This window comes from Camelus dromedarius, chromosome 6 (assembly GCF_036321535.1).
Source record: "Camelus dromedarius isolate mCamDro1 chromosome 6, mCamDro1.pat, whole genome shotgun sequence".
In the NCBI taxonomy this organism is placed as follows: Eukaryota; Metazoa; Chordata; class Mammalia; order Artiodactyla; family Camelidae; genus Camelus; species Camelus dromedarius.
Genome location: NC_087441.1, coordinates 63,123,214 through 63,147,503, shown reverse-complemented (window position 1 = coordinate 63,147,503; position 24,290 = coordinate 63,123,214). Strand labels below are relative to the sequence as shown.

At 40.5% G+C, this 24,290-nt stretch overlaps 2 protein-coding genes across 5 annotated transcripts in view; one reads left to right on the top strand and one right to left on the bottom strand.

Moving 5' to 3' along the window:
* Positions 1 to 3,267, top strand: part of MRAP2 (melanocortin 2 receptor accessory protein 2) — a 42,154-nt gene extending 38,887 nt beyond the window's left edge. Inside the window, exon 4 of the mRNA XM_031455996.2 lies at positions 2,011 to 3,267. Coding sequence (XP_031311856.1) covers positions 2,011 to 2,404 — 394 coding nt within the window. The 3' untranslated portion in view covers positions 2,405 to 3,267. The remainder of the gene's footprint in view (positions 1 to 2,010) is intronic.
* Positions 3,268 to 12,417: 9,150 nt separating this feature from the next.
* The window catches only part of CEP162 (centrosomal protein 162), a 74,781-nt gene continuing 62,908 nt past the window's right edge, over positions 12,418 to 24,290 (bottom strand). For all 4 annotated transcript variants that reach the window (XM_064486892.1, XM_064486891.1, XM_064486893.1 and 1 more), the window contains 2 exons: positions 20,288 to 20,422; positions 12,418 to 13,859 (listed from right to left, as the gene is read on the bottom strand). In XM_064486892.1, the coding sequence (XP_064342962.1) occupies positions 13,650 to 13,859; positions 20,288 to 20,422 (345 nt within the window). In that variant the 3' untranslated portion in view covers positions 12,418 to 13,649. The remainder of the gene's footprint in view (positions 13,860 to 20,287; positions 20,423 to 24,290) is intronic.

The window sequence follows — 24,290 nt, the reverse complement described above, 5'->3', positions numbered from 1 at the left end:
TTTCTCATGCATGTTTTTTCGTGTATCAGTCAAGGAAAGAAAAAAGGAATAAAAGGATGGTCTCCTGAGTATTTAATGTTTACCAGACTCTCAGAGTACCAAGATGACCTTTTCCCTTGCTCGCAGCGAGGGAGAATCAGACAAATTGCAATGTTATCACAGGTAGATCATGGGGAGAAAGACCAGTGGGAGCGGGGTCGGGCAGGGAAGGCATCGTCCTGTCCACGGTCTGGGCTCTTCCCTGGGGAGGGTCAGAACTCTCTTGGTCTCCTGTGTCTTTGTTCTTCAGCAAGCGGGTCAGTGGACCCAGTTCTTAATCCTGAGAAAGTGTAGCCTGGGTTATGGAAGAGCTGCTGGACACTGTGGGGTTTCTGGTTTGACTTTCACATCAGGTGATGCTCCAGGCAGGCAGGAAAGCTGTTACTCAGAGCTTCTTAGCCTGGAACTGGGGGATGATGTGGCCCCGCCATCCTCACCAGGCTTTTCCCAAACGTGTTACTCCTCCCTTTTTCCTAGGTGACATTTTAGCTTATCGGGTCACAGATTGCTGGCACACTCATCCCTTTCTCAAACATCTTTTAAACTTGGGTGAAGTGAGAAGTAGGGGAAGAAGATGATTTACTGAAGGATAAGACTACTTAAGTTGGCATTAAAGCCGCATTCTGTTAGTCTCTCTAAAATGACTTTTTTCTGAATTCTAAATCCATGACCTAGTGAGTGCTGTACTCCTGTGTCAGTCACTGATCTTCACATCACACTTGTTGAGTGGGCAATGAGATTTGTTAATCAGGCTTGTTCCTGAAAGGAGAAACTCAGGCTTCTGAGAAGAATTCCTTGTCTCGTATCACCCAGGTAATCACAGTAGGAAATAGATCTGATATAAAAATCCCTCGGCTGCCTGAACTGCAAAGCTTCTGGGATTACTGATCCCTGAAATCCAGGTGACTCTTGATAATAATTTGGAGGTTAGTGTACATGGTCAGGTTTTTCCAGTTCCATAAATGGATTCCGTGGCCCCAGCCCCGGGAGAGCTTGGTCACAGGGCTGCATGGTGAGGGATGAGGGGGGAGGCAGAGGGGTAAAAGCTGGAATCACTGAGAGCCCACACTCACTGAACTCAGACTCCAGGGCCTCCTTTCTGTCAGGTTCTGTTCTGGACTTGAGAGGGTGTTCAGACATAATCCCTGCCCTCCAGGAGTCACTGCCTGGGTGGGAGGAACCTTTGTATAAACCTGGGAAGGATGGCGATTAAAGCAGATGGGCTCTCAGGTCGTTCAGTGTGCCCAGGCTCTTTCTTCCAGGCTCTTCTGGGACTAACTGAGAGATACGTTATTCTTTCATTCACCGATTTCCTACCCTTGAATTGCTAATTTGTCCCACAGTAAATGAAGCAAGGATTAGGAACCTTGCTTTGTCCCCTCTCCTGTCACTGATTGTATCCATCAGTTGGGCGACCTGCGTATGCCTCTGTGAGATGGAGTAGTTCTTGCCCTTCAGGACTGCACTGGTCAGTTCTGAGACTCAGGTGAGGTACGCGGGCATGACAGAGCTTTGGCAAACATGAGACCCACCCCTGTGACATAGTGCTGGTGGCCTGATGCAGACCAGTGGTTCTAAACCTGAGCATGAGCAGTGATCCTTGGGGATTCTATGAAAATACAGACTACTGGTCCCTGCCTCCGGAGATTCTGAGTGTCTGCACCCCAGAATTCTGCATTTTAAGAAGCACTTCAGGTAATTCTGATGCAGATGATCTGAGGGTCCCACTGAGAAGCACTGGTGTGTGATACATGCTCTCCGGCATTCCCCAGGGGAAGGTGTCTTTTCAGGATGGTCCAAGGGCCCTCACCTTGGGTTTATTTGTATGTGTTCAGAAGTGATGTTTCTCACTTCCGATGCTTGTAAGCACGCTCTGTGCAGGGACTTGCACTCAGTAGACGGCAAAAATCGTGATTCTGCAGGTCACTGAGCTAAAGTGTAAGCAGTCGCTTATTCTGCTTTTCTTTATAGCAATGCCGAGTCTTCCGAGAAGAGACTCAGAATGAACAGCTTTGTGTCAGACTTTGGAAGACCACTGGAGCCCGACAAGGTGTTTTCTCGACAGGGCAATGAGGAATCTAGGTCCTTCTTTCACTGCTACATCAATGAAGTGGACCACTTGGACAAGGCCAAAGCTGGTCTCCAGACCACAGCCCTCGACAGTGACATTCAGCTCCAGGAAGCCATCAGACGCAGCGGGCAGCCAGAGGAGGAGCTGAACAGACTCATGAAATTTGATATCCCCAACTTCGTCAACACGGACCAGAACTCCTCCTTTGGGGAAGATGATCTCCTGATTTCAGAACCACCGACTGTTCTAGAAAATAAGCCAGTTGCCCAGACCTCACGCAAAGACTTGGATTGAGAACATGTTTTGTCAAGTGTCTTTCTCAAGATGCGGAGTTTGTCTTTGTATGGCAAGAAGTCTCCTTTCACAGACTAGTGTGTGTATGTGTTTGTGTCTGAGAGAGAAATGGAGACAGAGAGACAGAAAGATGAAGAGACAGAGAAGAGAGCCCCCTCAGAAGAGAGCTAGTTACGCTGAGTTTTTATGCCTTTAAAACACATTTGGGGTTTACGGGGAAAGAAGTATTTACACTGTCTCATTTTCCTCGTTGAAACCTCGGCCCCATACTCAGTGTCAGCGTCCTTGAATGGGGGTTGGCACGGTGCGCTGTTACCTGGCGCTGCCACCTCCACGCTCTGCCTTTAGCACGTTGCTTTGCCTCTCGGGGCCGCCACGTTTAACAGTAGGGTGAGGAGTCTGGAGTAGATGATCCATCCCAGCCCTGCTGTTTTGCGAATTTCTGACTTCATATTCAGATGAGGCTGGGATGCACCCAGAGCAGCATAACCAGGTGCTGCCTCCTGTCTCTTGTTGGAGCATCCCTCAGGTCTGTACCATCCACTCAACCCTTAACCGAGCCCAGCTTTTGTCAGGAGCACGAGTGTGTACCGGGATGGCAGGAGACTTGTCTCTCATGGACATGGTGGCCCACATTTCTATTGGTTGTGCTGAAACAGCTCTTCTGAGACCCTCCGGCCACCCATGCTCAAACCTGAGGCCAGCCCTACCTTTCTTCTCCTGGGATGAGTCTCAATCCATGGTACATCTTTATGACCGTCCTGTCCCCAGAAATGCATGGAAGGTTGTCAGTGAGGGGAGGTGCCTTCTGTGTCTGTGTCAGTGAACTCTGTCTGCTCACGCTGCCCTGCCATTGGCTACAAGACAAGTGCTATTCGCCAGGCTGTGTACTTTGCACTTGTATAGGTGATGGTTGTGTGGCTGGTGTGTGGGCTTTAAGCTGAGATGGTGAAGGGGTTATAAATACCCCATTAACACTTATTCAAGGTGTCCTGGTGCCACGCAGAGTTGCTTCATGAAGGAATCAAACCTGCACACAGGTTTGGAAACAACTTGGTTTTGCTCAGTCACGTTGCATGCGTGGCCCACTGCTGATCTCCAGGTGGCATTTTCATAATGGATTTTTTCTCCACCCTGCCTTGCTTAAGCTGAAAAATAAATACATTTATTGCACCACAGTTTTCTCTGGTTCTTTGTTTTCACACATCCAGTTTTTTAAGTCCTTTAAAAATGATTCCGTGTTTATAATGCCTCCTAATTTCTATCATCTCTAGGACCCCAGTGGTCTGAGTTATGCACCAGGTTTCATGTCAGAACTGTTCCACCAAAAGAAACCCCTTTCCCATAATGTCTTTTGAGGAAAATACTATTCTTTAAGACCCTAACACTAAACTGCAGAACGAAGCATGAAACATTTCTTGTAGTTAATACCTGTTCATGCAAAAAGAAACGTATTTTCATGAAAGAATGTTGACTTTAATAACTTTTACTAATGTGAATATTATTATTCATAATTTAAGTAACCAAATAAAACCATGGTTATTTATTGTTAAGATGCAAAACTATTTAAGTGGTCTCTTGTTTAGGAGTGGATTTCTTAGAAGACTGAAGGGTATTTAAAAGATGGAAAAATACCCATGATGACACCATCATTTATATTAACTAAATGTCAAGAACTGTGCAGGGTCTAAGATTTGACCCCTCTTGCAAGCTGGCAAATTAGCACATGACTCAGCTTTGTGGATGCTGCTGGAAGACAGAGGCTCCCTCCCAGGTCAGAGACAAAGAGCTTCCTGCCCGCACAGCAGGCAGCCTGTGATTCATGCTCCTGTTGGCTCCTGAGTTCATTTCCTATTGCTGTTGTAACAAAGGACCACAAACTCAGTGGCTTAAAGCAACACGCATTCGCTGTCTGACCATTCTAGAGTGCAGAAGTCAGTGTCAGTGGGCTGAAACCCAGGTGTGGGCAGGGCTGCGCTCCACACAGAGGCCCTAGGGAGGGATGCGCTTTCCCGCCTTTGCTCACCTTCCCTGGCCCAGGGCCCTGTGTCGCTGTGACCTCTGCTTCTGCTGTACGTCTCTGCCTCTGACCGTCCAGCCTCTCTCCCGTAAGGACCTTTGTGATTATATTTGCTTCCCCACAGTAATCTCCCATCTCAGGATCCTTGACTTAATCACGTCTGCAGAGTCCCTTCTGCCAAGCAAGGTAACGTATTCACGGGTTCTAAGGATTAGAACATTATTATTCTACCACATTTTTCCTTTGGCCCCACAGATCCATGTCCATCCCACAGGCAAAATGCATGCATCTCATCCCAGCACTCTCCAGAGTCTCAATTACTACACCATCAACTCAAAGTCCAATATGTAGTCTAAGTGTTATCAGCTCAAAAGCCTAAATATTGTCATCCTGATCCTCTAAGTCAGGCATGCGTGTCCCTGGGTGTGATACTTCTCTGCTCAAAACCCTGCAGTGGCTTCTCATTTCTCTCAGTGAAGAAGCAGGAGTCCTTACAATGACCTCAAAGCTTTCCTCCCCCACCTCCAGCTGATCTCATCTCCTGTTTTCTCCCTGACTCACTCTGCTCCAGCCACACTGGCCTCCCTGCTGTCCCTTTGCAACATCAGACGTGCGCCCACAGGGCTGTTGCCCTGGCTGGTCTCTGTCCAATTCATACACTACAGAACATGACCTTGTTTGAAAATAGGGTTGTTGCAGATGTAACTGGTTAAGATGAGGTCATTAGGGTGGGCTCTAATCCAGTCCGATGTGTGTCCTTATAAAAAGGGGAAATGTGGACACAGAGACACACATAGACAGGAGATGATGTGAAGGGATGTGGAGAGAAGATGGCCATCCACAAGCCAAGGAGAGAGGCCTGGACCAGCCTCTCCCTCGCAGCCCACAGAAGGAACCAACCCTGCTGACACCTTGCCTGCTGACTTCCAGCCTCCAGAACTGGTTTGCTTCACCCAGTTTGTGGTGCTTTGGTAGACGAAGCCCCTAGCAACTAGCACCCCTTCTCCGTGTCCTCAGTGAGGCCAGCTCTGGCCATCTCATTTTAAACTGGAAGCTGCCTTCCCGTTATCTCTGCCCCAGAACCCCCCCCTCCCTGATCATACTCTTTCTGTCACCTTCTAGAATACCGTACATTTCACGTGACTGTTACGACTAGTTTATGTTCTGCTCCTCCTACCAGAATGTAAGTCCTGCAGGACACAGATCATTATTTGTTCACTGATGGGCCTCAGGTGGCTTGACCAGTACCTGGGACTCAGCAGTCAATAAGAACAGGCTGGATGGAGGGAGGGACCATAACTTACATTCACAGGTGAGTGAACTAGGGTTCTGGCAGACTGAGTTTCACCCAGGCACAGGGCTAGTAAGCGGCAGACCAAGTCGGGTTTCAAGTACATAGGAGCCTAGGGGAGGCTTGAATGATTCCCTTTCTGTTGATTAGTATTTCTCAGGTGTCTCTTTTTTCTGTCTCTAACTTTTGACCTCTTTCTGTTATTCTTTCAAACTTTCAATCTGTTTTAAGTTTTAATTTTGCTTGGTTTCAGGTAAACAAATGAAATCTGTCAATCTTTGAGCTCATTATTTATTTCATCTAAATATATTGTGATTAGTGATGATGTTTTACTTCTGGCATCTTATTTTGTGATTCCTATTTGCTTTCTCTGCTTCTCTCCTACCTGTTTAATGCCTTGCAGTCATGGTTACGAGCATGGCGTCTAGAGAGAGCCTATCTGGGCTTGGTTCCCTCACCTGCTAACCGTGCGGTCTTTACCAGGAGACCTAATCTCTTTGAGACTCACATTCCTCATATACAAAGAGGGATACTGTCCACCTCAGAGTTTGTGAGCATTAAGTGATAAAACAGGTAAAGAACTTAGAACAGTGACTGGCCTATTCTGCATGATTCACTTTGACTTCTGTATTTTTAGTCTCTTTTTAAACAATTATTTTAGAGATTACTCTTGAAGTTTAATGAACCATACTAGATATTAAAGGTTAAAATGTTGTTTAACCCACCCATTGAATTTTATATGCCAAATGTTATGTATTTTATTTCCGTAAGTTCTGTTTAGTTCTTTAAAAAATTGATGTTTTATTTTTCATGATGTCCTGATTTTTTTCATTATGTTTTCTGTGATTTATTTTTTTAATGATTCAGTCATACTTATTTTATGCTCTCTTAGATTGTTTCATAATTTTAGGCTCTGGAATATTAATCATCCTGGGTTTTAGGGTTAACTATTTCTTCCCCGTGGCCAATCATTTCTTTCTGCTTTTAGTTGTCTGTGCGTAAGCTTCTCTTCAGCAAGTACAATTTTTTCCTTATATCCTGGATTTAAAGTCTCCCTAGAAAACAGTTTTGTGTTGCTTATCCTAAGGCCCCAAGTGATTTGATCAACCTGGAATTGTTACATTTTTTGTTTGGGAATTCCTGAATCATAAGTGGAGCATCAATTTGGATTCCGCATTCATATGAAGCAGGGGCTTGGAGTTTAGATTTTTTAAGAGAGACTTTGTTCTTTCCTGAAGAACCAGCTTCTTCACCCCTTTCCTGTACGTGCATGTGGAGAACTTCGAGTCTTCCTTTCAGTCAAGAGGCAATTCTTCCAATAGACTTTATGTGTGGGGTTTCTGTAAAGGAAGACTCTTCTATGTCTGGTATGAAGCTTTTTTTTCTAAATGGACCTTACAGCCCTATTCATGTGCAGAGTAAAACCCCTTCCCTCCAGGGTGCTGTGGCGTCAGCTCACAGGATTACCATTCTGGTTCTAAGTTTCTTCTTTATATGGTCGCCTGGGAACGTCTCTCTCCATAGTTAGCTCTATGTTATTTTTGTTGTTGTATTTTATCCAGCATTACTAAAAGTTTTACTTAAAATGGATCCTATTCACCTGTTTCCAGAACTGAAAGCTTCACTTCTAGAGTATCTTGTTTGATGTTTCTTAAAAATATATCCCAGTGTGTTTCTCTGGTGAGAATTTTTATCCTATTATCTTTGGTCCCAGCATTGCCTTTATTTTCTTGAATACATTAAAGTAATTAGTTTATTGTCTTTGTTGTTAACTCTAACACCCACATCACCTGTGGGTTTGCATCTATTGTCTAATGTTTGGGAGAATGTCATATCCTTAGAGATAGCAATGGTATGTTTGGCTGCCTGAGCAGCAGTATCTTAATTCACTCCTGCAATATTTCCAGTGGCTCCCTCTTTCCTCCTCCAGCCCTCCACCGGAGGAACTGCAGTTATGCCCTTTGAAAGCCAGTCGTTTCTCAGGAAGTTTTGTGTGAAATATAATCATGTCCTTCTTATGGGGACATTCAGTCCAGGGATCTGACAGCAGGGGAAAATGTTTAGTCTGCTTTTTGTAGAGCCTAAACTGTTCCATACTTATTAGGAGCAAATACAGTGAGGAAATTGTTTTGGCGCCTAACAAATTAGCAGCATGACCGTGTGGTTAGGGAAATCAGCTTTCCCATCACACTCAGGCGTTGTGTTGATGTGACACTCACATTGGCTAATGTTTTCTCCTGTGAGCAACGTCAGGTTCAAGACACTGTGAATAGCTTTTTGTTTTTCTTCCTTAGTCTTTCCACATTCATTACGTCTGGTGAGATTATATGAATCCTGTTTATCTGCAGCCCAGCACTAATTTTTTTAAAAGGATCACGTGTTTGAAAGGCTAATGGACAATTTGTTAGAAGTTAGAAATACTCTTAGATTTTTCTCCTGAAGTCGAATCTTGGTTAGTGGTGAATGAAAATTCTTGTGAAAACTTTAAATTCAGTGATATAAAAATTTAAACATAATTAAATATTAGTCGATTTCATTAAATACTATAGCAGTTATTTACCTTTAAGCCTGTTTCTGTGGCAATTTTGCAGTGACTCCCTCTTTTTTTTTTTTTTTTGATTCCCTCTTTATTAGAGTCCTAGAGAGGCCCCTGTCATCATTGTCAATGTCATCATGGAATGTGGAATGGATTCCTCTAGAAGATTCTAGAAAAATAAAGAGATGGCTAGGGGATGTGTGTATGTGAGTGTGTGCATATACACTGAGAACAATGATCAGACATTAGATGCAGAATAAATGTTCCATTTAGAGAAGAATGTGGCCATGAAATCCTGATGTGGTGAACAAAGAAAGTGGTGGGAATGGGATGGTCAATGGAAAGGAGGAGGAAGTGAGCAAAGTCGGGGGCATAGATCCTCGGTTAGAAGATCAGCACGTTGGTGTGAATGAGGGGAGTGTGGTGGGCAGAATAATGTCCCTTCCTCCCCCTCAGGGTAGCCTTCTGTGAAATGCTACTGTACATGGCAAAAGGGACGGCAGATATTTTAGGACAAAAAAATCTGAGGATTTCTATCTTCTAAATTGTCCATTAGCCTTTTAAACACATGATTCATTATTAAAGATTAGTGCTGGGTTACAAATAACAGGATTCATACAGTCTCACCAGACGTAATGAGTGTGGAGAGGCTAAGGAAGAAAAACAAAAATTATTCATAAGTGTCTTGAACCTTAAATTGCTCATGAGAGGAAATGTTACCCAAGGTGAGTGTCACAGCTACATAATGCCTGAGTGGGATGGGAAAAGAGGGTCCTGAGATGAGGCGATGGGGCAAATGGCCTGGATTGTCCAGGTGGGCCCAGTCTAATCACAGGGGTCCTTAAAAGCAGAGAACACGTCCCAGCTGAGTTTAGAGTCAGAGGGAGGTGTAGCCATTCAGAAAGGTTGCTGGCCAAGAAGATGGAGGAAGTTGTGGGGCAGAAGCTAAGGAAGGTGGGTAGCCTCTGGGAACTGGAAAAAAACAAGGAAACATTCTCTTCTAGAGACTCCAGAAAGAATACACTCTGCTGGTACCTTGAATTTAGCCCCATGAGAACTGCGTTGGATCTCTGACCTCCAGAGCCATCAGGTGATAAACCCGTGCTGGTTTAAGCCATTAAATTTATGGAAATTTGTTACAGTAGTCATAGAAAACTAACATAGGGAGGGGTTGTGTACGGGATTAAAGGTCTGGGATGGGGTGTGGAGAGGGTTCTGACACTTACACCTAAGGAACAACCGGATGAAGTGGGAAGGTGGTATCCTCAAGCCGAGTTTTGGGAAGAACTACCTGGCAGGGCTGTTGAGCAGACTATTCGGAGTGAGGAGAACATTGGAGTAGAGGAATCAACTAAACCTCTACCAGAAACATGAGGAGTGAATTGTAACAGGGCTTCAGTGGTAGTGGATGTAGGAATGGAAATAGGCAGATAGAGATAAGCATTATTTTGAAGAAATTAGCTACAGGCTTGACGACTCCACGTTGGGGAGAGTTAGTCGCTGTGTGGACTGAATGTTTGCGTCCCTTTGAAATTCACGTTGAAACCCTCTCTCCCAGTGTGATGGTATTAGGAGGCGGGGCCTTTGGGAGGTGATTAGGATAAAATGAGGTCATGAGAGTAGAGCCCTCATGAATGGGATTAGTGCCCTTATAAGGGGCCCAAGAGAGCTTGCTTCTCTCTGCTCTCTGCCCCATGAAGATAGAGGGAAGACAGCCATCTTCAACCAGGAAGCGAATCCTCTCCCAGATACCTTGATCTTGAATGTCTCAGCCTCCAAAACTTGAGGAATATGCTGGTTGTCTAAGCCACCCAACCCATGGTAGTTTGTTATAGCATCCCAGACTGACGAAGACAGTGGAGAACGCTTCAGTTTGGAATTGATTGACAGGAGAATGTTGAAACCCAGGGAAGCGAGCAGCTGGATTCAGGGAGAAAAGTAAGGAGCTGGTTTCAAACACGTTGACTTTTTATGAGAACAGTGGTAATTCTGGCAGGAATTGGTTAATAGGTCTGGCACTCAGGAGTGAGGAAAGGTAGAGATGCAGATCCAGCATGATCCTGTTCTCCTGCTGGTGTGGTAGCTGTGCCGTGAGTGTGAGCAAAGATGTGATCTCCAGGGACTGGAGGGAGGACAGGGCTGTATGTAGGTGGTGGTCAAAGGACAACAGAAGGTGATGCATTTCTTAAGCCCCTGCCACGTGTGAGGAATGAGGCTGCCGTGAAGGCTCTGGCCTCAAGCTGGGTGGGTGAACACTTGCCTGCTCTCATTAGGGCTCTTTGCACGTGGCCATGATAGTGAGCAAGACCTGGGCTTGCAACTATCTTTGATTACTGACACTGCCTGCCTGGAGCTGGTGGGAGAAAAAAGGTGCTTCGTTCCACTCAAGATTCTCCAATGAGGCTCAGTTTAACACTTTTATAAACATTCTTTCTCTCATGACTTCACTTTCCCTACTTCACACATCCTTCCCCCAAATCCCTTGCAGACCTTTCTCCAAGGACTTACACAGACTATTTGCAATTCTATTATCCGCCCTTTGCATCGGGACTTTCTCACTGTAATAGCAATACCCTGAGGTGGGTGGGGACCATTGGCAGGTGACCAGGAGGCATTCAAATGCAGGGCAGGTTTACAGAGACTGGCCCCACTGGGTCACTCCTGCTGTGTTCTTGCCTCTTCACTTCTGTGCTCCAAGGATGCACATCCGGTACAATTACCCCCTCCCTCCCCCTTTTTTTTGGCCTGGTTCTCCAGTCTAGTCTCATTGCTGAATTTACTAACAACTCGTTTTATTCTACGAATGAAATTTGATGCCTCTTCCTCTCCTCCTGTAGATTTCCCCTCTGATTAATACTTCCTTTCAAACTTAAATTTCTTGCAACAATCCTATAAAGTAGGTATCAGTGGGAAAGAATGTTTCCTCCTATTTGCTCTATTTAGGTGGTTGTGATTGAAGCTGTTGGCAAACCTGGAGAGAAAAATGGACCTACTGTGGTTTGGAGGGGAGGAAATACGTTAATTAGGGCTGGGACCTAATCCTTTACCAAGCTGGGCAGGTGCTGAGAAGGAATACATGTGCTTTTCATTAAAGACTCATAGAAACCAAAAGGGAAGGCTATAATTAATGGGTTCAAATGTTTAAAATAGAATTATCAGTAACCTGGATTAGAACTCTCAAACTTCATTCTTCCCACCATTCATCACTAAGAAGCTCTTCAAAACAGGGTGGCCATTGAACAGCTGCATAACTGCAGTGTCTAAGATGACCTGTTACACAATGTGCCTGTAGAGTTTAGACCTACCTAATTAGAGCTCTGAGTAGCTGTGGGCGGGAAAGAGGAATGTTTCCGTCTTTTTTGGCAGTCACAAGTTTAGGATTCTTGCAGTATGGAATGGGACCCTAATACTAAAGCCTGGATTTCTGTGGGCTGATGGGTAGACAGATACTAGTTATAGAACACGGTGGGCTCACACGTGACAGATCCGATCAGAAACCTCTCTGCACAAAAGCAGTGGTGTGAGCAGCAACCATGGATCTTAATATGGTTCCTAAAGGGAAGTCCTGTGGATGCAGGTGTCTTAATGCCACAGTGAGGGGGATGGCACCGGTAGAAGTTCTGGTTTTAGAAGAAGAAATTTCTGGAGTTGAAATCTTCATCGAAGATTTCCTTTTCAAGACAGCCTAAACGTGTCTACCTTCTGTGTTCTCATTGCAGACCCATAGTGCAGTAACTAAGGAAGAGGGCTTGGTCCCCAAGGGTTTTAGTTGTAGCTGATAGTTCTGATAGTACTTATGGATCTTTAATCTGTAGATAAAATTGAGTCTGCCATGTACACAGCTTATGTACAGAATATGGACTCCTCATTAAAATAGGATGTGCTTTCTCTGTAAGTGATGCTCTATTGGATGTCTGTACTACCTGTGTTTCAGAATCAGTCATGTTTGTGCTTGGAACAAATGGCCCAGAGAGAGTCAAAAGGGCGAAGGGTGGGAGGGTATAGCTATAAATCAACAGGCTTGCAGATAAAAAATATACAAAGCACACTCATAATAACCAAAAGTTTATAACTTATAAAATTCTTTCACATAAAAAATGGCAAACTATAATTAATGCTTTCTACCCTCTTAGGAAAAGGACATTAAAAAAATGAACATTAAGACATTAATTGCATTCCTGTATTTAATCTCCACATTTCACATTTGCTACCTGTAATTTCACCAGTATCCATTTCATCTATCCTCTATAAAGTATTTCACTCTGTAAAGATTATTCTAGAATTGCACTTGCTGGCATGTGGTTATCGAGCACTTGGAATGTGGCTGGTCCAAACTGAGATGTGCTGTAGAACTTACTAGATTTTGGAGACTTAGTATGAAAAAAAATATAAAAACCCAATTTTTATATTATTTTAGATATATTACAAAATTACCAAAATTAATTTCATTTGTTTATCTTTTTAAAAATGGCTATAAGAAAATTTACAATTCCCTGTGGCTCACATTGTACTTCTATAGGACAGCACCAGGCTAGAACATTTAAAAACAAAGTAGCTAGAACTTGAACTTATCAGTATCTCATATGCCCACTCTCTGCTTTTGGAAATGGAATTGTAAAATAAAGTAGCTATCTGGCTTTTATGTATGCTTTTAATTTTTTTTCCTAATGAGCATACATTACTTTTTAAATGGAGGAAGTAAAAATGTCACATTTTGTTTATATTCTTAGTTACAAAAAAAAGGGGCTGGAATTTAAGACATGTAGCATAAAAGATTAAAACAATGAATAAATCAAATTCTCCTGTTACTTGGGAAATATACTTTGCACCTTACATCAGGTGCAAAATGAGGCACCTAGAGTAGGATTGGAATCTGGGAGAACAAGAGTTTGCTGTCTACTTGTACAGAAGTTACAATTCTCCTCACAGTAAAATCACGGAAGCGCCACCACTCAGGTGACTGTGACTTTCCAAGCCACGGTGCTCACTTTCCTCCTGTGTTTCATGAGAAAGGGGAGCTGTTTTTCAGGCACTGAGAATTAAGAATACACACTTAGTCAATGATGGCAAAGTATGTGCAATTTCGGCTTTCCATATCTAGTATGTAAATGAGAACTTTTACAATAAATCTTACTAGTTCTAATCTTCTGATATAAAAGGACTTGTCCACAAATTATTTAAAATGTGACCAGTTCATGATTTTTCAGTAACATAGACCATTTGTGCTGCTCTTTTTTTCTAATTGGTTAAGGGTAATTTATTTTGAAATGTTGCTTTTGTGTTGTTTGCATTCTGGCAAGATACTGGAACACTTTTTTTTCAAAGCCTCCTTCTGGCAGGGACCCCATCCACTGTACATCTTCAGGCCTTTCTGTGAGGTCCCGTGAAACGCGAGTGTCTAGCAATGCTCTCGTGCGTTCACTTCATCTGCTAAAGCAACCGGCACAACCACGCCCTGCCGCTGCAGCTCTCGGAGAACATCTAGTATTGAGTCTAATTCTGTGCGGAACTTGTCCAGCTCACGATTCTTCAGCTGTGCAAGTCTTTTCCATTTCTCGATTTCTTTGTTTTGCTCGGTTTCTACTACTTGGTGTGTCTGCTGTATTATCTGCAAATTAAAAAAAAGCCATGTTATTGTTAAATTCGTAGTGGGGGTGAAGACCATCTAACAACCTCGAAGAGCTCAAGTGGGGCAGTGGTAAACTGGTGACCTAAATATCGCGGAGGGAGGGGAGCTTTACCTAACAGCCTCCACGGCGTCAATAAATAGGCTTGCAAGTGAAGAGAGTAAGTGGGAAATTTAACTTCCTAATTCCGATAGGGAGTTAAAAAGAGAAAAAGACTTTAACGTCCTTAAGTAGGGGAAAAGGGTACCATTTAAAGCATCACATTTCTAATACCTTGGAATGAATCCAAACATCCCCAAAATGAGCTTGAGATACAATCAAGACAGTTTTAATGCAACCCCTGTCATTAATGAACCACACACTGTAGCAGTAGGAATTAAGAGAAAAGCACACACATCTATCCTGTGCCAGGCTTGGTTTTAAGCATTTTACATATGTTAACTCACTTAATCCTATCAACACACTAGGAGATAGAGTCTACATATTGCCCCCTCCCCATTTAACAGGTAGGGAAACAGAGGCACAGATGTGTAAAAAAGATTCACCTGCTGGGCAGAGTGAGAATTTACACCCAGGCAGGCTGGCCCCAGAGCCCCTGCTCTTAACTACCAAATCAGATCGCCTTGCTTATGTGAATCCGTTTTTCAAGATTGTTTTTGATGCTACCATAAATGGGATTGTTCTTCAGATAATTTGTTGTTAGTATATAGAAACATTACTGATCTTTGTACACTGATTTTGATATCCTGCAACTTTGATGAATTTGTTGGCTAACCAGCAGTTTTTTGGTGGAGTTTTTAGGGTTTTCTGTATATAAAATCATGTCATTCACAAATGGAAACAATTTTACTCCCTTCTAATTCTGATGCCTTTGTTTCTTTTTCTTGTCTGACTGCTCTGGCTAAGACTTCCTGTACTATGTTGAATAGGAGTGATAAGAGTGAGCACCTTTATCTCGTTCCTGATCTTAGTGGAAAAGCTTCCAACCTCACTGTTGAATGTGATGTTAGCTGTAGTCTTCTTATTTATGACCTTTATTATGTTGACGTACATTCTTTTTATACCTAATTTGTTGAGTTTTTTTCTTTATCATGAATGGGTCAATTCATGAATTCTGTCAATTCTGAATTTTGTCAAATGCTCTTTCTACATCTATTGAGAGGATCATGATTTTTATTTTTCATTCAATTTATTGATCTGCATATGCTGAACCATCTTTACATCCCAGGGATGAACCCCACTTGATAATGGTGTGTGGTCAATGGTGTATAATGTGCTGTTGAATTCGGTTTGCTAATAATTTGTAATTTTTTTTGGAGAATTTTTGCATCTGTATTCATCAGGGAAATCAGTCTGTAGTTTTCTCTTCTTGTTGTGTCCTTAACTGGCTTTGTTATCTGGATAATGCCGGTCTTGTAAAATGAATTTGAGAGTGTTCCCTCCTCTTCTACTTTTTGGAAATGTTTGAGAAGGACTGGCATAAATTCTTTAAAAATCTGGAATTCACCGGTGAAGACATCTGTTCTGCAATTTTCTTTCTTGGGAGATTTTTGATTACTAATTAAATCTCCTTTCTAGCATAGCCTTTTCAAGATTTTCTATTTCTTAATGACCCAGTCTTGGTAGGCTGTGTGTTTCTAGCATTTCCTCTAAGTTGTTCATAGTAGTCTCCTCTGACCGTTGTCCTGTGGTATCAGCTGTAATGTCTCTGCTTTCATTCATAATTTTGAGTCCTCTCACTTTTTTTCTTGGTTAGTCTAGCTAAAGGTTTGTGAATTTTGCTTATCCTTTTTAAAGAATCAACCCTTTGTTTTGTTAATCTTTTCTATTTCCCTGTTCTCTATTTCATTTATTTCTGCTCTAATCTTTATTTCCTTCCTTCTGTTAACTTTGGGCTTAGTTTGTTCTTTTTTTTAGTTCCTTGAGGTATAAAGCTAGGTTTTTTTTTTTATTTGATATCTTTCTTTTTCTTGATATATGCATTTATCACTATAACCTTCCCTCTTAGAAATGTTTTTGCTGCATTCCATTAGTTTTAGTATGTTGTGTTTCAAGTTTCATTTATGTCAAGATATTTCTTAATTTTCCTTTCAATTTCTTCTTTGGTCCATTGGTTATTTAGGAGTATGCAGTTTAATTTCCATGCGTTTGTCAAATTTCCAGTTTTCCTCCTGTTGATTTCTAGTTTCATATCATTGTGGTCAAAAAAGATACTCGCTATGATTTCAGTCTTCTTAAGTTTGCTAAGACTTGTTTGGAGGCATTAACACAGGCTCTACCTTAGAAAATGTTCCTTGTATGCTTGATAAAAATGCATATTTTGCTGTTGTTAGGGGGAAGGTATTGTATGTATCTCTTAGATCCATTTTTCTCTAGTATCATTTGAATTCTGCTGCTTCCTATTGATTCTCTGGATGAAATGTTCACTGTTGAGAGCGGGGTATTAAAGTCCCCAATTATTACTGTATTACTATTTATTTCTCCTTTTAGTTCTGTTAGCATTTGTTATATATATTTAGGTGCTCTGATGTTGGTTGCATAAATATTTATGTGTTATATCTTACTGAAGGATAGAGTCCTTTATCACTATATAATTACCTTGTCTTTTTTGACGATTTTTTGCTTAAAATCTGTTTTGTCTGATGTACCTGTAGTTACTCCTGCTTTCTTTTGGTTACCATTTGCTTGAAGTATCTTTTTCCATCCCATTCACTCTCAGTCTATGTGTGTTTTTAAAGCTAAAGTGAGCCTCTTTTTGGTAGCTTATTGTTTGGATCCTGTTTTTTATCTCTTCAGCAATTCATTATTTTGAATGGAGAATTTAAACTTTATATTTAAGGTAATTATTGATAGATAAGAACTTAATATTGCCATTTTGTTATTTTCTGTTTTGTAGATCCTTGCTTCTTACATTTCTAGGGTTCTTTTGATGACTTTTTATAGTGGTTACCATGAGGCTTACATAAAATGTGATACATTTATAACATCCTATTTTAAGATGATAAAAACTTCAATAGCATACCTAAACTTGACACTTTTGCTTCTTTCCACCTCAATTTTAGGTTACTGATATTACAATTTATGTATTTTTAATATTATGTGTCCAATAACAAATATAATTATGATTTTTAATGTTTGCTTTTTAAATTTTAAACTAAGTTTTAAGTGAATTATGCACCACCATTACAAGATTATAGAATCTGACTTTGATCATATATTTACTAATACCAATGAGTTTTACACCTACATTCATATTTTTTATGATGTTTATTAGCATCCTTTTATTTCCACTTGATGAATTCCCTTTAGTATTTCTTGTAAGGCAGGGCGAGTGGTGATGCATTCCCTTGGCTTCCCCGCTCCCCTCATCCCCAATTTTTTTTGACCCTTTATTTTTTTCCTGAAGGACAGCTTTGCCAGGTTTTATATTCTTGGTTGACAGTCTTTCAATATTTTGAATTTATCAATCCATTGCCTCCTGGCCTATAAATTCTCCGTAGAGAAATATGCAAAATATGCACATGGTCTTATGGGGGGTTCCCTTGTATGTAACATGCTGTTTTCCTCTTGCTGTTTTAAAAATTCTTTGTCTTTGACTTGTTTCTTGATATAGGCATTTATTGCAATGAACTTCCCTCTCTGAACTGCTTTACTGCATCCCACAAGTTTTGGTATATATTGTGTTTCCATTTTCCATTGTCTCAAGATATTTTTAAATTTATTTTTTGATTTGTTCTTTAACCCACTGGTTGCTTGGGAGCACGTGGTTTTACTCCACATGTTTGCGAATTTTCTAGTTCTTTTCTTGTAAATGATTTCCATTTTCATTCCATTGTGGTCAGGAAAGATGCCTGATATGATTTCAATCTTCCTAAATTTATTAAGACTTGTTCTGTGATCTCTTAGATGATCTATACTAGAGAATTGTCCATATGTGTCTGAGAAGAAAGCGTATGTTGTTTTTGGATGGAATACCCTCTATATGTTAAGTGCATCTGGTCTAAGACCGTTTAAGGTCATTATTTCCTTACAGATTTTCTGTCTGCATGATATATCCATTGATGAAAGTAGGGTATTAAAGTCTCCTACCATTATTGTATTGCTATATCTTTCTCCTTTTAGGCTTGTTAATACTTACTTTCTATATTAGGTGCTCTTATGTTGGGTGCTCATATTTGCTGATATTGTATATTCTTGTAGGATTGACCCTTTACATGATGTAATAACCCTCTTTGTCTTATTAAAGTCAATTTTGTTTAATTTAAGTGTAGCTACCCACGCTTTCTTTTGGTTTCTGTTTGCATGAAATTTTTCCACCCCTTCACTTTCAGTCTGTGTCCCTACGTCTGAAGTGAGTCTCAAGTAGGCAGCATATAGATGGGTCTTGTTTTTTAACCATTCAAATAATCTGTCTTTTCAAGGGAAAAGTTAGCCCATTTACGTTTAAAGTAATTACTGATGGATATGTACTTATTGTCATTTTGTTAATTATTTCCTGGGTGTTTTGTAGTTCTTTTGTTCCTTTCTTGTGCTTTTCCTTTGTCACCTGATGATTTTCTTAGTGGTATGCTTAGATTCCATTTTTCTTTTGAAAATATTTGCTTTGTGGTTACTGTGTCATACATAAGACAACTTATATTTTTAACAGTTTATTTTAAGGTGATAATTTAAGTTTGAACACATCCTACAGCTCTACATTTTTACTCCTTCTTGTCATGTTTTATGTTTTTGATGTTACAATTTATATCTTTTTATGTGGTGTATCCCTGAAATTAGTGTAGTTGTATTTTGACTACCATCTGCATTCTAACCTTCATTTTTATAAGTGATTAACTCACCACCCTTCTAACACTAGATGGTTCTGAATATTACCATACATTTACCTTTACCAGTGAGATTTATGCTTTCACACATTGTCTTGTTACTAATTAGTGCCCTTTGTTTTAGCTTAAAGATGCCCTTTTAACATCCTTTAAGGCTGGCCTAGTAGTGCTCAACTCCTTTAGCTTTTTATTGTCTAGAAAACCCTTTATCTTTCCTTTAAGTCTGCATGACAGCTTTGATGGGTAGAGTATTCTTGGTTGGAAGATTTTTCCCTTTAGCACTTTGACTATCAGGCCACTCCCTTGTGGCCTGCAAAGTTTCTGCTGAAAAATCGGCAGATAGTCTTATGGGGGTTCCTTTTATGGAATAAGTTGCTTTTCACTTGCTGCTTTTAAGATTTTCCACTTGTCTTTAGTTTTTCATAATTTAATTATAATGTGTCTTGATATAGATCTCTTTGGGTTCATCTTATTTAGGACTTTTGGGGCATCCTAGATCTGGATTCTGTTTCCTTCCACAAGTTATTAAGTTTTCAGCCATTACTCTGTCAAATAGTTTTCTGCCCCTTTCTCTCTTCTCTTTCTGGGAACCCTATAATGTGAATGTTGGTCTATCTGATGGTGTTCCATAAGTCCCTTAACCTATATTCAATTATTTTTTCATTCATTTTTTTCCCTTTGCTGCTCTGTGTTTTTAAGAAAAGTCCACAAAAGTCTCAGAGTGAATGAGAAATCAGTTAATCTCTTTGTCCTCCATGTCACATTTTGTAGTTTCTATGATGATAAAGAACTAGAATCTTGATGTGATTAAACAGTGCTAGGGTTTCTTTGTGGAATTTGGGTCAACCATAATGCAGGTATGTGATATTTGTCGTTTTCAAAGAGTATATAAATTTATACTGTTTTAGACTGAATGCACACACAGAGAAAAGGTAATCTGTAAGCCAGAAAGAGCTCTCACTAGAAACCGGATCAGCTGTAACCTTGATCTTAGACTTTCAGCCTCCAGATCTGTGAAAAAACTAATTTGTTTTTAAGCCACTCAGTTTATATTTTTCTGTGGCAGCCCAAGCAGACCAATACACTGTTCAAGCAAATCTCAGGACAAAGGCTAGTAACTAAAAACACACCATGCCCTTATGCCATTTTAATTTCTATTAATTTATCTACTTGCAATTATGCGTAGTAATCCTAATGTTACTAGTGTTAGGCATATATATTTTAAATTATCATTTTTAAAAATATAAACCTGTTTTTACAAATATTTATTGAAATTACTTAAATATGGAACATGGTTTCTAAGAGCCCTGTTCCCAGGGTAGAATGCCTAACTTTTAGGCATCCATCAGAAATTAAAAACATGATACAAAAGTTGTTTCTCATTTGTCTAGATTTAAGGCAAATCAATCTTCAGGTATTTGAGAAAGTCTTAATTTCTCTTAAAAGCTATACATTTATTTTTAATACAATCAATATACAATGGAAACACTTTAAGAAGTGATTGCTAAGGATGACCACACCATTGCAAACTGGAGGTACTTGACCGTGAAGAACTATACAAATATAAATGTGATTTACTACTTCACCTGCTGAAGCTCCTGCTCTCTCTGCTCATGTCTCATTTCCATCTGTTTAATTTTCTTTTCTAAGACCATGAAATGTTTCATCTCTGGTGTATGGTTTTCTTTGGCTTCTCGCAATTCTTCTAAGAGTTTTGTTATCTAAAATTGAGATATGAAATAAGTGGAAAATTATGATAAAAAGAAAATAACTCATTTTCAACAGGCAGTCATAAGAAGTAAGAACATTCACTGCATCTTCTTTGTATAAAATTTCTCTAGATAAGAGGCTTCTTGTTAACAATAAAGGTATCTGGGGTTGTTAAAATAGTTAATACTTTTCATTCCCTGGGTCCAGAAAGTAAAGGCTCATCCTAGCTCTGAACTGACCTCACATTCCAAAAGGTTCCAGATAACTGGACCACTTTCTCCCTCCCACGTAGCTAGGCTGGTTGTGATGCTCAAACAGAAGTTGGATACTTTCTTTGATGTATTCAGCCTTGCTACAAGGCATGTGTTAATAGGATGATTATTTTAAGGATTATATAATATATTTAAAGCACCTAACACAGAAAAAGAGTTCAATAAATATGGATCTTCTTTGTCAGCTCACTATAATTCTATTTGTAATTCTCTTCTGAGTTTTATAATTTTATAATTATAATAATTCTTTCCACTAGTAAATGTATTCATGTAAAATAGAGATAAGGAAGTGCTGAACTCTTTCTGTGCTGGCTGCTGTCTTAGGTCCTGAGGATGCAGAGATGTAAGAAAGACATAGGTACTCCCTGTGCTCACGGAGGTGATGGTCTAGTGCAGTACCTCCTTTTTCATACCATGGCACAAAGAAAAAATGGTACTATTTTTATGGCACCAGAGAGTGAAATGGAGGGAATGTGAGGACTCTATACTGGGCTTGATAAAACAATTAACTGCATTTTCTCTACACCATATAATTATGATAACTTGCTAATTGTTAACATCAAAAGGGAAAATAATAAGCAAATGAAAATGGGTAAAATTAACAAATTCAATCATGTTTTACATGGAAATACCCAGTATCTAATAACACTGGTAACACTAAAAAAAAGAAAAAAGAACTGATATATTCTTCTTAATTTATCTGGAAATTAAATCAGAGGCAAGCTGAAATATTTTAAAAGTGGGATATCCTTGATATCATCAGTGACCAAAGAAATAAGCAGGCTTTAATTGGGATGATTTGCAGAAAGATCAGGGAGAGAGGCCTTATATACCATGCTGTGGTGATGGATGCTGGGCATAAAAATCTTGTATGTCTAAACAATGATCAGTACAAAATTGTAAATAACAAACAAAAAAACCCCCAAAACAAAAAACAATGATTATTGACCTAAGAAAGCTCAGAGGCACTGTCAGACATGGAATGGTCAAATATCACTTCAACTTCTATAAACTTTTAATGATGGAGAATGACTCTGAGCTTCTCAGTAGACCACCTTTCCAGCTGTCACTATCTTGTGACCACGGGTAACCCATTCTGGGTACACCAGCTGGGAAGTTCTGGTCTAGTGGAAGAAGCAGTTGGGTGAATGAGAATTCTATCATGACGTGCTATGACGGAGTGATGCCCAAGAAGTAGTGAGGTGCTAAGTGAGGACACCTAACTCGAAGCAGAGATGGGCTGCAGGATTCTTAACCTGGGGCAGCTGTGTCTGAACTGACTCTTAAAGGACAGACAAGCAGTAGTGAGCACTGTCATGTGCTAGGTGCTATGCTGAGTACTTTCTGGATGTTGTTTCAGTTAATCTTATTTATCAAAATATACATTTGTTTATTGGCTGATTCCCCAAATAAAATGTAAGCTCCATGAGAGCAGGGATTTTGTCTGCTTTGTTCTCCTCAGTATTCCTAGCACCTAGAGCTGTGCACAGCAGAGAGCAGGCGTTCAATAATTATCCATGAATAAATCAATGGATTTGCCTTTCAAAGCTTAAAAATTCAGTTGTAAACTACATAAATTCAGAAATCTGGTTCTAGACAGAGTAAACTTCCCTTCAATTGTACATACGTAAAAGCATCTTTAAGAGTATAGTTACGGTTGAGCGTTTATTTTTTAAAAATCCTTCTATTTTAGTGAATTTATCCATTGGAAGCAACTGGATAGGTAAGCAAAGATGCATGAAAAAATGCTTCCTGCTACTTGGAATACTATTGAGAAAACTGGTGACAACCTGAATGTCCAGCAACAGGGGACTGGTATAACAATTCTGAGCCTGGGACCTGGGGCCAGAGGCCCTGGGTTCTAATGCTGGCACTGCCGCTTGGTAACCTCAGGCAAGTTATTTCATTTTTCTTAGCATCAATTTCTCATCTATAAAATGAGAATAATAGTACCTGCTCTTTTGGGTCATTGTGAGAACCACATAGAGCCATTTAACACAGTGCCTAGCATACCATAAACACTTAATAAATAGTAACTATCATTCTTACTATTTTGACTCCTCTATTAGAAAATGTAGGTTCAAGTAAACATTTAGAGTCATGAGGTGATCCTAGGTCACACTTGATACTCTGGATAAAGGCCAGGAAACAGACTCACTTAGGCAGGGGACTGAACCAGAAATCCTGCCCAACTGTCCTGAGTAAGCGGCGTTCCTCTCCCCCCAGCCTCAGAGCCTGGGCAGTGGCCTTGCCCCAAAACACAACCTAACAGCAGGCCCCACCTATGCAGCAGACACATCCAGAAACGCAAACTGAGCTGACTGGCGAAGAGCTGCCTCTGCCAAAGCAAACCTGCAAAGTCTGGAAGAGGACACCACTTACTCAGATGCAAGGGATCAAGGGTCACACACACACAAATCAGCCAAAGGAACACCGCCAAAGGAACCTAAAAAGCTCCAACAACAGACTTGAACTATGTTGAAACATTTGAAATCCCTCCGTTTTCTTAGAGGTCTATAAAATTAAAAACAAGCAGTCAAAACCACAGAACAGAATTTATCACTGTTTAAACATGTACAGTGTGCTTTTCACCAGCGGCCACAATGGAATAAGAGACAGGGCTCTACCTTCTTTCCTTAAACAACTGAAAAACCAGACAACACATGAGATGACTGTCCCTGGACACTGGCTAACAGCACTGCAGGGCCGGGGTTCACGGGAGAGGGAAGCAAACAAGACGGGCTGCCGCGTTGTTTGCTGCCCGGACGCAGTTTCGAAGCTGGAGGAAGCAGTCTGAAGGACTCCTGGGCTCACACAGGCTTGGGGTGGCTCGTATTCCCACGGGCTTGAGAGGGAATGCCTCACAGCATGGGGCACCAGAGAGGGCCCTCGGGGGTGAGCAGTAGTGGGAATAAATCCGCCCTGTTAAACCAGCTGTTATAAACACGCTCCACAGCGAAAGGCAGGCCGTCACTAGTTTTATTCAAGGACAGACTGCTTTACTTAGTTTTCCCGTAAACAGCTTTAAAAATCCTGCGTCACAGCTTTTCTATTTTCAAAATACTTAGCTATTCTCAAACTCAGAACACTGTAACCTGACCAAAATTGACCCTGTTCTTTATCTTGCAAACATGAACATGAACACATACTTCCTTTTACCGCTTTCTTAAAAACTTTACTCCAGGTCTGTGAGGGTCTGTAAATTCACTGCTTACACAACAAAGTTTACGTACCTCTTAGACACTGAAAAGAATACACAATGCTGGATGACAGCCTTTCAACTACTAGAACAAGATTTTTAAAACAGAGTTGCATAATTGTGGAGTATTTTTACATTAATCTTTTCATGATGCAATTTAGCTGGATGGTTTTGCTTATACCATGTGATTTAATAAATCTTTGAATAATAAAAAAATAATGTATATGTTCCAAAGAATAGAATGCATAGCTTATCTGGTTTTTCATACTTTCTAGAATCAAAAGGATCTTAGAGTAATAAAAATGGTGAGTTTTCAGAAAGACCTATTTCTTGTAGTGATATTGTTCTTGGTGAACCAGCCTCACTGTCATAATTTCTTTACCTATTTCTTAACCAAATTAGTCTTAG